The 13,716-nt window shown below is 42.9% G+C and overlaps 1 protein-coding gene across 4 annotated transcripts in view; it reads left to right on the top strand.

Annotated features, from left to right (window-relative positions):
- The window catches only part of LOC144931605 (retinoic acid receptor beta-like), a 73,085-nt gene extending 63,985 nt beyond the window's left edge, over positions 1 to 9,100 (top strand). For all 4 annotated transcript variants that reach the window (XM_078855692.1, XM_078855674.1, XM_078855684.1 and 1 more), the window contains 4 exons: positions 1,228 to 1,404; positions 4,171 to 4,375; positions 7,400 to 7,558; positions 8,657 to 9,100. In XM_078855692.1, coding sequence (XP_078711818.1) covers positions 1,228 to 1,404; positions 4,171 to 4,375; positions 7,400 to 7,558; positions 8,657 to 9,000 — 885 coding nt within the window. In that variant the 3' untranslated portion in view covers positions 9,001 to 9,100. The remainder of the gene's footprint in view (positions 1 to 1,227; positions 1,405 to 4,170; positions 4,376 to 7,399; positions 7,559 to 8,656) is intronic.
- The last annotated feature ends 4,616 nt before the right edge of the window (positions 9,101 to 13,716 follow it).

Below are 13,716 nucleotides of genomic sequence, written 5' to 3'. Positions count from 1 at the left end.
ACAATGGACATAAATAGGAAATGAATGCGGCATTGAAATGAGTGTCATCGGGGGACGTGGGGAGCAGAGCGGCCGCACGCAGCAGGTGCCCCCCCAGGGTCCGCATCTCTCCACGCATTCCATGGTGCGACGCCGCTCCAATGCCGCTCGTAACTTCACGGAGTTATTAAAAAATATATATTTGTTTCCTCCATAACATTTACACGTTTCGCGAAACTTGTTTCCCAAAGCAATAGACTCTGCGATGAAACCACGTTTAGCCAGATCCCAAGGTTTTTGGGGATATCCTGCCAGCATTTCTGTCCATTTTGCACCGTGCTGTGTAAGCTGCATAAAAAAAGCGTTTAGTGAAACCATTGTTTAATAACGGAGAACTGTTCGCGTTGGTGTGTTTTAAGCGAGTATGTTTTTGCCATCCTGCAACTCGATCCAAAAAGTGCGCGTCGGTAATGCTAATAGACAGTGTGCAAGGAGAGCATTACCAAAATGCTTGGTGCTCATGGGAGAACATTTGTTACCAATGTCTGAGCTAGGCTTGAGGAACTTCGCAAACGTTTTCAGATAAAATATCTCGCACCTGATTAATATATTGGTGGAAATGACTTTTCTGCCAAATCAATGGGAAATTAAAGCAATTTGGCCATTTTACTAGCAAATATGAGTCCTCCAACATCCAATTCAAGCTCATAGTGCCATAAATCTGGGTCAATTTGATGTTTAATAATAATGTTACCCAGGGTATACAATGTATAGGTCAGGAGGTTGGAAGAGCCACTGCAGTTTATATCACCACACCTCACCATCAAAACTGTTGCAGTCAACCCCAGATCGCCAATCTCTGCTATTACAATCTCCCACCACCTGATGTTCGGCCCTGTCCCTGGTCAGTGAGTTTTGTGGTGTCATTATAGTGGTAAATGTGTTTTTAAACCTATAATACATTAATACTAAAGTATTTGAACGGTAGAATTGTTGTTGTAACTTTCTTACCTGCCCCCATTGCACATCTGTGAAAAGGAGCTTCATAGCTCATCGAATTCCACCAGGATGAATACATATTTTGTGAATTAATAATTCAAAACAGATAAATCAACAGCGAACATGCAAGCTCAAGCAAGGCCAGACTGTCAAAGCTCTTCATTAACAGGGCACGAGCCGAAGCGCTCGCAACTGCCTGCGTACGTCCCGAAGCGCTGATGCCAACTGCGCATGTTTCGTCTCGTGCAGAACTCGTGCGCCGACCACCGTGTGCAGCTGGATCTGGGCCTGTGGGACAAGTTCAGCGAGCTCTCCACCAAGTGCATCGTCAAGATCGTGGAGTTCGCCAAGCGTATGCCGGGCTTCCCCAGCCTCACCATCGCCGACCAGATCACGCTACTCAAGGCCGCCTGCCTCGACATTCTGGTGGGCATCCACCCCAATCCGCATATCCACACCTCCTCTTTAAAGCTACATATTTTCAGCTTTTATAATGCTCTTGGTTATTTCCTAGTTTTACTTCCATTGTGCCAGCTTGCATCATGTCTTGGGATGAAGTTAGCCATTCGGGACTCCAACAGCACAATCCATAAGCTATGCAGTTAGAGAATAGTCCAAGAAAGCAGACATCACAGAACTACTTCTAATATGTCTTAAAGTTAACGTTTTGGCCACACACGAGGGGGTGAACTTTCGCACATGCAATGCTATGGAAAATTGTTGTTGCATGTCAGTCAAACTGATATATATATTTATTTCTAATTCTCACTGCAGTCAAGGGCGATTTGGGCTAAGATTATCAACTTACTCCACTTGGGAAATCAGTTTAATCGCTAGTGGTTGCCAATACTCAAAGCCAGTTTCTCAATGGTGCCAGATCAGTGCTCTGACCTCTGAACTCCCTCGCCACCTCCAACAACTGTCTTCCCAATTGTTAAGCAGATGAACTAAGGCTTGATTGAAAAGTTGCCAGCAACACAGAGTAGCACCCTTTTCCAGAAACCTCAGGAGAATGGGGGAAATACTTCTAATGAAGGATATGCTCATACAGTACATACATAAAACAAACAGATGGAAAAAAAACTCGAGCACCTACCAACATCCTAAATCAGATACCCAAAGAGGGTAAGGTACACAACAGCATGAGACGCTGACATCAGAAAAACAATGTGTAATATGCTAAACCCATGCAATGTTTGTATAAGATATAATAAACATCTCAGCGTGTGCTTCAGGACAATTTGTGCTTCCAAAAAACAGTTGATGTTTCAAATTGTGTGTCTCATGATTACCCCAACAACCACATGCCCCTTCCATGCCCTCAGTTGAGAGGACCAACTCGTGGGAGCTTCTATGTTCAACGCATTTTTTTAATTAAACCTCCATTCATCCTTAAGTCTTCGTGAGCATGTGGCAGTGCAGTCCTGGCAATATCGTGGTTCTTTTTTCGTCACAGTGTCTAATTGGTCACTTCATTTAATGTAAATTATTGGTTTCAAGATGGTAAATGTTTTTATTCGATTATGCTTCCCAATCACCGCCTATCATTTTCAAACAATTTTTCTTTTTTGACAAACTGTTTACCCAAGCCTGCTATTTCCCCCATTTATTTCTCTCGTGCATTTCTTCTCATTCTGGCGTTAAAGGTCGTCCGTTAAAATGTCAGGCCCTGCCAGTAAGACAGATTTACTGACCGAACGGGGCGGTTATTGGAAATTATTTTTCAAACCCTTTAGGGATGATTTAACCTTCTCTGCGTCTCTGACTCTCCTTTTTATTATCCCTTCACTCCACTCGGTGCGAGAACCATGTGGTCTTCGGTTTGAATACCTGAACGAGTAAAGCCAGAGAGAATGACCGAACACACGTACACTTTTGCGGTTCCTTATTGACGCCACACTTGTGACATTCGCCAGTACCAATCTGTAAACCAGGGCTTTAAAGGTAATAATATCACCACTAAATATTGTACACACAATATAAAAGTGAAGGATTCGATGATGTCCATATATTTTGTTTAAAATACAGGCACTACTTATGATTGCAGTAATGCCAATTATTAATGCATTTTATCAAAATTTTTATTCATTGTATCTCTATATTCAATCATCCATCGAAATTTAGAGAAGTACAATTAATTTTAACCGCTTGGATAGCTACAGGCTTAGTGCATCCTGGCAGCGTATTGTTAATACACAATGCATATTACAATTCCTTATAGAGGAATCACATACTAATTAACTGATTACTAATCTATTATATAAATACAATACCCCACCTCCGCTTCTGATCTCGAAACCTGATGAGGTTCAGTGACGACGTCGTCCTGCACTATTTAAGACCGGAAGCAGGTGGATGGCTTCACTATTCTGGCAATTCGCCTGAAGATGCTGGATGTAATTTCCAGCGAAACGTCGTACTACTCAAATTGTAAATGTCGTGGATTCACTCTTCAAACACACCGGTGGGCTGAAGAAGTAACTAATTGGCGTTTTGTTAACGTGACACATTTCTTACTTATTGGCCTGGTTCAGGTGGTAGATGAAAAGTTCTCGACATATCGATTTGGTTCCTTGGATTTACCGGCATCGTTTGTGTGCATTTGTGACTGCTCCACTCGATTCCTTGCCCTCTCCCGATTTCCCTCCACCAACATCTCGTGGCTTCAGTCCCTTCCCATTCGTTTGCTCACTGGTGCGTTGAGTGCATGTCTGCACGATAACCCGCCTCTGTCTGCCTGACCTTCAGGCCTGTCGGCAGGAATGATGTTCCGCTGCCACTGCTTCTCTCGCTCTAATGGCTTTGATCCCCGCGGCCACCAAAACCACGAGGAGATTGGGACCCACCATCGATTTCTGGCAACGTTTGGTTTCAGAATTCCAGAACCCCCGACGGGTAAAGAGCAATGAGCTGACACTCCAGGGATGGCTTCGTGTAATGCTAGATGAGTTTTATGATAGCCCGTCGCTCCAATTGCTTTTTTATTACTGCAATCTATTACCGTATCACAGGTTTGCCGTGTTTTTCGACACACTTAGGAGTTTTTTCCTACACAGCCTGTGCGTTCCAAAGATTCAATAAGTATACCGTTGCAGCATTATGTTGCACGTAACAACTTTCAGCCGTACATTTTATTCTCGCCGCTGCCAGTTAACAAACGTACACCGACCGGCGTAACCATTTCCCTCCCAGATCCTGCGCATCTGTTCGCGCTACACGCCCGAACAGGACACGATGACATTCTCGGATGGGCTGACGCTCAACCGCACGCAGATGCACAACGCGGGCTTCGGGCCGCTCACCGACCTGGTGTTCGCATTTGCGAGCCAGCTGCTGCCCCTGGAGATGGACGACACGGAGGCCGGGCTGCTCAGTGCCATCTGCCTCATCTGTGGAGGTCAGTGTCAACGGTCAAGAGCCGACTTGGTTCAGCTGACCGAACGCACCAGTGTGTGAGAGATAAACATCATGCCCTTTTGAACTGAGCACAATTGGAAATTGTAGGGGCAACGTTTTCCATTCCATGGAGATTGTCTCCACCTATAATTAGACCAACCACCACCGACCAAAGTGAATGCCTCTGCATGCCCCTATTGCGCAGCACCGTGAAGCACGCAATGATCTGGCAGGCAATGATCTGGCAGGCAATCGCCGTTTGCAAGTGCATGTGCTGTCGTGCTGCGCCAAATGTGCGCTCATCCTGAATGTTAGTGGCGTTCGTTTTAAGCGTTGCATGTCACGGGAGAGCTGGCTCAGTGGGACAATGCCAGTGTCTGACACAAAGTCGACTCCACTGAGTACTTCGGTTTTAATTCGGGCTTCAACCACCATCGATTAACGTGGGTTATCAAATATATGGATCGATGGTCTCAATCCGGCATTTTTCTTTCAGTTTGTTTTACCGGACGTGACGTGCGCCCTCTAGTGTTGGACGTGAAAACAGCCGTTGAAGATGTCCCAGAAGCAACCTTGCGATGTCATGTTTGAGGATCGTGATAATTCGAATATGATTAAATATCGCATTGATCCCGAAAAGAGCTCCCTAATTGGAATTTCTTCGATCGACTGCATGACATTGACACGATTTAGATTTGAGTGTGAATAACAAAAGTAAAAACAAGATATTTTGAAAGTTTTTCAAGCCAAGGCAAAGTAGCTGCCACACCACTCCCGTTTTAGATCCGCACTGCGCTCCACTATTTCCCCTGTGAGTTACTGCACCCTGAGGGAAGGGAAAAGCTCAAATGTCTCAAGCACATTTTCCACATAATGCACATCAGCCTTCATTTTATCAGAGTGCACGCTCTGTCCTCGGAAGAGTAGCGCTTAATTCTCATGTCGTGTGCGTTGACAAATTAAAGTAGTCTGACGCACATCACAGAGCTATAGATTGGCAATAAAAACCTTGCCTGCCAAGAACCATGACCACCAAACTACCTGCAGGAACTTAACATGGATTTGAAAACATTTACGCCGATACTGTGTCGTGCAATAATGGAATAATGCATCGTTATTACCCTCACGGCTCTTTATTGTGACAAGGCTATCACAACCACACCTTCAGTCTTAAAACAGTGTTTTCTTTGTTTGGGAAAAAAAACGCACAACGGTAGTGGTGACAGACGGACATGGTTTGCGTAACGATGCGCTGTGGCGGCGTTATTCTAAAGAGGCTCGTTAAGTTAAGGTGTCTGTAATATTTTTATGTTTTAACATTCGCTTTTGATGAAAAGAGATTAAGGGAGTCTGCATGACCCTGTGCATCGGACACACAGGGGTCATGCAGGCTCCGTATTGTTGACCAAGTGGAGTGGTCATGTGATGAATCTCGACTGTCTGCGGGTGCTCTGAATGCGTTGACGTGCACGTGGGTAGTGGGTCTCGCCACAGCTTTGTGTAAATGTTTTGTACACGTGCTGTTCAATGTTTACCAAAGTGAAGTTTTGAGTCGATGGTTCTCTGCGCTCAATGAGCACTAGGGCAGTACTAATCACCTCTACCACCCTGAGTCAGCTGTGGAAATTCCACATTCCTATGATAGAAGCCAGTTTGTTCATAGGACAACCAACGTCGAATGCCCACTCAGTGGTACTCGGGACAAATGATTGGTTGAATGAAGCCTGAGATGTAGTTGTGTTTAATAGGTTTATAAATTCTAGATTTGAAGCTTTCGTGACTGCAAGGATTCATACTCTAAGGTTTTTTCGGTAAAGTCACGTAGGTAAAAAAATTAAATTAAAATTAATAAAAGTAAAAAATCACGACGTTTCGGAGGCAACACAATCTTCCGTCTTCAGGTGGAACCGTCACAGCACGATTGCTGTATCAAGTAAAGAGACATTCCAAGAGACCCGACCTTGTATATATACTGGTTGAGGGGGGAGGAGCCAAGGTAGGCTCCTGGATCAGAGTTTTGTATTATTATTGTAAGGTTGGTGCGGCTGAGGCTGCTGCTAGGAATGAGCCTTTGTTGTGTAGACTGGTTGAGCTGGGAGGTGCCAGAGTTGTTAAGGTGCCAGAGTTGTTAAGGTGCAGCAGCCGCACCTTAACAACTCTGGCACCTTAACAACTCTGGCACCTTAACAACTCTGGCACCTCCCAGCTCAACCAGTCTACACAACAAAGGCTCATTCCTAGAAGCAGCATCAGCCGCACCAACCTTACAATAATAATACAAAACTCCGATCCAGGGGCCTACCTTGGCTCCTCCCCCCTCAACCAGTATATATACAAGGTCGGGTCTCTTTGAATTTCTCTTTACTTGATACAGCAAGCGTGCTGTGACGGTTCCACCTGAAGACGGAAGCTTGTGTTGCCTCTGAAACGTCGTGATTTTTTACTTTTATTAATTTAAATTTTAGTTTTTACCTACGTGACTTTACCAAAAAAACCTAAGAGTAGGTTTATAAATCCAAATTCTATTGCACTGTAATCTCCACAACCAGAATGTCAACGTCCCGTGTAAGTTGAGCAATGTGACCACAGCGCCACCAAGCTAGACGACAGTTACTGCAGCAATTTGTTACCAGAGTACTGCAACTACTTTATATTGTGCATTTTATGTTTACAAGCGTATCCAACTATATGTTTGCAAAATCAAACTTGTGCACAATACTTTCATTGCATTTCAGTTAAAACTTGGTCAGACAGTTCCCTAAAAAAGATGCAAGACAGTTTTTTATTTGGGAAAAAAAACAATGGCAGTGATGATAGACGCTGCTCGGATATTGCGCCGTGGCACTGTTTTTTTTTTTTTACGGATCCTGTTTTAGTTAAGACGTCTGTGATCTCTGGGTGTTTTCACCTTGGTTCTGCTGAAACTAGCTCACGTTAGCACAACGCTGATTGCGTGTTCACTGTTCGTTGCACGCTGTGCGGCCGGGACCTGCTCGTGCCAACTCCGCGTGGCTCCACCGTGCAGACCGACAGGACCTCGAAGAGCCACAGAAGGTAGAGCGGCTGCAGGAGCCGCTGCTCGAGGCCCTCAAGTTGTATGTGCGGCGGCGCCGGCCCAGCAAGCCCCACATGTTCCCCAAGATCCTAATGAAGATCACCGACCTCCGCGGAATCAGCGCCAAAGGTGACGACGAACGGCCTTGGCGTCATTCGGCCCTTGGCAGAAATGCAAACATCGATGCACGTGGACACTTGCGCACGGGCACATTCCGAGGCTGGCATGGGGGACATGAGTGGACAGGTCCAGGGGGGGTGATGGCATGCTCTGATGTTTGTTCTCGTACACGCCCACCGTCTATTGTGCTTTTTCCAATCCCGTGCCTTCGTGTGTCCTTCCTGCAGCAATGCAAAGCATTTCTATTGTTTCATCATCATTATTCAATTATTATTACTGAAAATGCACTTTTGGGTGCGATTGTCAAGTCAGGCAAGCTTTGGGGTGGACTTCAATTCTGGCAGTGGCTTCTAGCCAATGAATAAATTCCACATTTCCAATGTGGTGGCCTATCATTCCCACAAAGTGTTTCTACTTTAATCAAATGTTATCAAATTTCAAGGAATGGATTCGCCAGCTGACAACAAAATTGTCCAGTAATCTATTTTAGTGGCTATGGGTTCAAATTTTATTTCGAATGTTTACCATCATGAAACTTCATGGGACCTCCTTTGCCAGTACCAAAATATGAGAATAAGTTTTCCCCTTTTTCTGGAAACGAAACAGGTGTTAAGATGTTAAAACACCAAACTGAAACATTTTACAAAGAATCATGTTTGCATTAACCACAATACTTGTGGTCAGAATGCAAACAAAAAACACTGATTATCAGAGTGGTTAATCCAGACATGATTCCTTGTAAAAGGTTTCAGTTTGGTGTTTTAATATCTTAACACCTGTTTTGTTGCCAGAAAAAAGGGGAAAACCTATTCTCACATCATTAAACTGTTTGAAATAGGCTCATATATAGCATATAAGATAAAAACGATTTTGATTGAACAAATATTGCCCTCAACCATGCAGTATACTCTGGTTTTCCACAAAATGCAAATATATTTTAGGGATTGGCCCAACATCTCAAGCAGGACCCTGATAAATAAAGCCATCTTGCGATTCATTAGGTTTTTTTTTATAGATAGATCAACTGTATTATTTATACGATTCCCATTCGTGGCCATGTGCTAACCGAGCACCCATCTGACTCGGCTCATGCTTGTGCTTTCCCAGGATCTGAGCGGGTCATCACTCTCAAGATGGAGATACCTGGCTCCATGCCGCCGCTCATCCAGGAGATGCTGGAGAACTCACTTGAGGGACAGGAGGATCCCCCTGCCGAGACAGAGGAACCCACGAAGGCCAACGGCGGCCCAGGCAGCAGCGCAGGTGGCGATGCGGGCGACAACGCAGCGGTAGCGGCTGTAGCACCAGCCGCAGCGACGGTGGGCGGAGGAGCCAAGCCCTGTGGCGGAGACGCACCGGTGGTGAACGGCCAGGGATCCTCGGGGACGCTGGAAGCTGCGGCCTGCATGGCCGTGCCCATCGGTCAGATGCAACTCGCCGATCCGTTCTGAGGCCGCTGTGTGCCGCATGCCGCTGGGCTGCAGGATTGTTCCACTTCTGAGAAGTCAGGACAAGAAAATTTTATGGCTGAACTGAGTTAAAAAAGAAAAATGAATATGTATATAGTGTTGAATATTTTACTTTACACGACAGTATTGTACATACAGGGAGGTATACATGACGATGAAGAAGGAACACCAGTGCAATCAAGACAAACACTACAAAACCTTACTGAACATGTCGAAGAAAAAAAATACGTACCAAATTTTTACAGCTCGCACTAATATATATGCATAAAAATGTATACAACGACTGCTGCTACATTGCATCGATACCATTTTACTGCCTCACCAATCCTGCGCAGTGGATGACAAGTTGTAAAATAAAAAATGGGACTATCTTTTCACGTGTCCCTGAAAAGAAAATAAGATCTCGACATTTTGGCCTACTGGTCTACTTCAGAAAGACACTACATGCAAATCAAACTTAAGTAATTAGCTTTTCTTGATGAACAAGAAAGCGACGCGTCCATGTTTCTGCTAAGTGGACGTCTTTGGATTACACTTACACTTAATTTGATTGAACTAATGTATGTAAGCACAGGGTAGGGTCATTTGTGGGAAGGCGTTTACAGAAGGTTGAACTTTCAAACGCTATGAAATAACAAAATCTAATTTCTAAGCCTTTAGGAATAAAATATATGAAATCAATACTACAAGTGGATTTTAGCTTGTTTGAGAGATTCGTAAAATGCCACTAAAAGCACTGTAGAGCTTCTTTTAAAGAAATATAAACACAAATTTCAGTATTCATTTATGCCCTGCTATAATGTGTATTACGTCTGTTTCTTTTTATTTTTTTTACATATTTCAAAAGCTGTATTATATTCATGGCAGAATAGAGTTCTTCACCCCACCCCTGAATTCTCTTTAAATAAAATGAAAGATGTACACACGCATTGGTTGGATACATCTTCCGTGCAATCATCACTCAAGTTGAAAATGGCAAAATTCAGCAGTACGATACTGAAAGTGCTTACTGTGTTCATTATACAAGTCGGCATGAGCTCACGATAGCCTTCTTTCACTTAATGTTACTGAAATACAAATGCCTATGAATTAACGTTTACTTACTGCAATATCTCATAGAAGCATATTTTATTTTTTCATTAGCATATTTATCATTAATGTCATCTAAATATAAATCATTAGCATTTGCAGATGCCTTTAAATGTACTCCGCTACTTTTCGTGGTGACATACAAATGCAGTTGTTTTGTATCAAATCAACGTCTATTTTTCATACTGTGAGAATACAGTTAATGAGTGTGTTTGTGTTAACGGAGCTTGTATATTGCCTGTACTGTTTGTAAAACACGAAGGCATGGCCTGAAGCACACAAGTTAGAACCCTCAAGGGATTCGGTGCAAGTTCAGTAGACGAAGCATTCATACGCTTTTCACGCAAAACGTGTGACTCATTCCATTAACACGTCACCGTGCATTTAACAGAGTAGAGAAAGGAAAGCCAGTGGTTCTATTATATATTTTCTCCTGTGACATCAAAAGGAAACGTGTGGCAAAGAAAGTTAAACTGAAGATAAATTGTTCATAACTTGTTAGCTACAATTGTTTTTTCTTCAAAATATGGTTGTGCAAGGAGTCTGACAAGTCAATGGCATCGAATTAGCACGCACAATGAAAACCCAAAGTGTTTTGTCTGTGTTTTTTAATCTTGGTTACGTACACTTTGCTGTAACCCATGTTCAAGAGCACTGCTAAATTATTTGTCAATGCCCAGACTGCAACCCATGTCTAAATAAACCAAGTTTTTACCACTCTTTTTGTGCATCTGTAAAATTAAACTTGGAATAGTAAATACAATTATTGTGTGCTATATATTTTTTGATTTCCTTTACAATCAACCCAAAAGAATAACATTACCTTACCAATCTGCGCTCACTTAGTTTACTTTCCAACATAATATATAACATCAAAAGCATGTGTGGAGTGGCTCACATCGCCATTGGAGCTTCTGAGCCAGGACAAGAAATTCCACATTCATATGGCTAGGAACCAGTCTCTTCACAAGACAACCACCGTTGAATTCTGCTTAGCGGTACTCAATCTATTGCCTCCAGAAGTATAATGGCATAGTACCACCCAGCCAGATGATATGACAGTGGCATGGATAGTTTTTTATTTGACTGCCCACTGAATTGTGAAAATTCCAAGGCCTGGTTCAGGGCCACCAAAATAGCTTTTGGCTCATATGAGAAAATAAAACTTTGACTTGATTATATCCGTGTATATAGCAGCGCATGGCTGAAGGTCAAGACATGCAAATGGAGTTGTTACACAAGTGGCAATATGCTTGACTGTAACTCTGCACGACAGCTTGACCAATCAAGTTTCAATAAAATTATCATGCATATGCCCACAAGCCTTGAGAAGGCCCAGAAAAACAAGAACTTAAAATTTAATTTGAAAACATTACCACCAGATGGTACGGAACAGTCGACATACATATAAATATAAATCACGGGTCAATTACGAAAAAGTTATTTGTAAATTACATCGTCTTTAAAAATGTACATTGCCACTTAAGTAACATTTTACAATTGCAACTCATAAAAATACTAATTACTATTTGAATAACTATACTAACCATTCTTGGAAACAAAAATACCCCACTGTATTCAATATATGTCTGCCAAAATTAAAATGACATTGGTAACCGATATCAGTAAACACTGCCAAGTTTTTTGTAATATTGTAAACATATTGAAAATAACCACATCAATGGCTTTCATCAGAGATGGTTACCATGATGAGTTCTGGCCAATTACATATATTAACAACTGTATATAATCAGGTAAGAACCCATTAAAGCCAGTAGTCTATTTTTAGACAGCAGATTATAATGCAGACACAAACTTTGAAATGTCCCATCTTTATTAAATTTGGGACACATTTCATGTAATTTACTTGTTTACAAAACATCAACTGGTTATTGAAAAGCAAGGCTTTGTATTGACAAAACACTTGCATTTGTAGAAACTTTTCAATATTTTTTGTAGTAAATGGAAATCTGTCTTACCTGGGAATTCCCCAAGACGAATCACTGCTAGATTAAGGCCCCCTCCCCCCTCCATCTCTGCCGTCATCCCTCATTTGGCTGTGATTCCTTCAACAGTCTTGTCCGATGGCCATCATCCCAAGCCCACTTACTATTCTTAGCGTCAATATGATGTTTATGATTGGCGTTTGTTCCCTGACCCACGCGCTACTCGTTTTGTATCAACGTTATTTCAAGCATACACATACCTGTAAATCCCTTATCAGCAGAGGTGGGACAAAGTCATTGTTATGCAAGTCCAAGTCGAGTCGCAAGTCATCAAATTCATGACTCGAGTCTGACTCGAGTCCAAGTCACATGACTCGAGTCCACATCTCATAGGTGGGACAAAGTCATTGTTATGCAAGTCCAAGTCGAGTCGCAAGTCATCAAATTCATGACTCGAGTCTGACTCGAGTCCAAGTCACATGACTCGAGTCCACACCTCTGCTTATCAGTGCCCTACCTCATTACAGACCAATTCAAACCTTATGGGTCACCCCGTGCCCCTCTTAAATCTCAACGTTCATCCTACAAAATCCCATCACAAGGGAGAAACACAAACAGATAGACAAAAAAATGTGCCCAAATTGAAACGGCTGTACGCCGTATGGACCTGAAAGACTCAATTTCCCTGTACAAGAATACGGGGTAAACCTTATGGGTTGACAGGTATGGATACATCTCTCCATGCTCTGTTGTGCAGTATTTCCTCCGTTTTCTGTGTAACTATTAATAGGGCGGTGACATGACCAAGTGGGCTTGTTTCAAAGGTTAACGCTTTGAATTCAGGAGGCGCCCTCGTTTTTCTGTGAGTGTATTAACCGCAGCATGACGCGCAGCCTGCGTCACAGTGGACAGTGAAGGTACTGTGACGATATTATGTGCCGGCGTCATTTTCCAAACTTGAATAATTGCCAGCAAATTACTCAATTGGAATATGAAATGTCAATCATTGCCCCTTATACAACTTGGCAGGACCGTCCTGGAAAAGGGAAGGAAAAAAAACATCACTTGACTCAGTGAAGGCTTCCTGGGAAAACATGTAACAAAAAAAATGCCGATTGAAAACGTTCTTCTTAGTATTGTGCGTTTTAGTTTTCTCACAAAGAGATGCAATACTTTTCGGTCAGGGAACTTGGAAACACCGTACCCGATCTTCCCTTCTTCTTCGACTGTCCACCGCTAACGATGATGACTTCGGAGAACAGCGATAATCATTTTTCATCCCCTGGGCCCCGATGGGATTGAGAGTTCGGCCCTTCAGAAGAAGCTTCGGCCGCACTGTTGGCAAGAGTTTGTTCGTCCGCTGGATGGGATTTAAGCAGTGGCGGCTCTTTACATTTACACTCAGCGGGGCTGTTGTGAGTGACCTCTGAAAATATGGTGTTCTCATGAAAACCTCGCCATGTTAAGGCCCTTCTCGTGAAAGTGCTAAAACTGTCTCATCTACCAACGGAAGGTAAGGGCATTTATAAACAATACGAAACAAAACAAAGCACTCAAATGATGTCCCCATGACCCTCAAGTCCACACTACACAACCCCTTTGACACTGCCAAAAGCCTACAGAACAATTAAATATCAGCTGAAAAGACTCAACAAATCCTTTC

Source organism: Lampetra fluviatilis, chromosome 1 (assembly GCF_964198595.1).
Source record: "Lampetra fluviatilis chromosome 1, kcLamFluv1.1, whole genome shotgun sequence".
NCBI classification, from domain to species: domain Eukaryota; kingdom Metazoa; phylum Chordata; class Hyperoartia; order Petromyzontiformes; family Petromyzontidae; genus Lampetra; species Lampetra fluviatilis.
The sequence above is the reverse complement of the archived record's forward strand: the minus strand, read 5'-3'. Positions and strand labels throughout refer to the sequence as shown.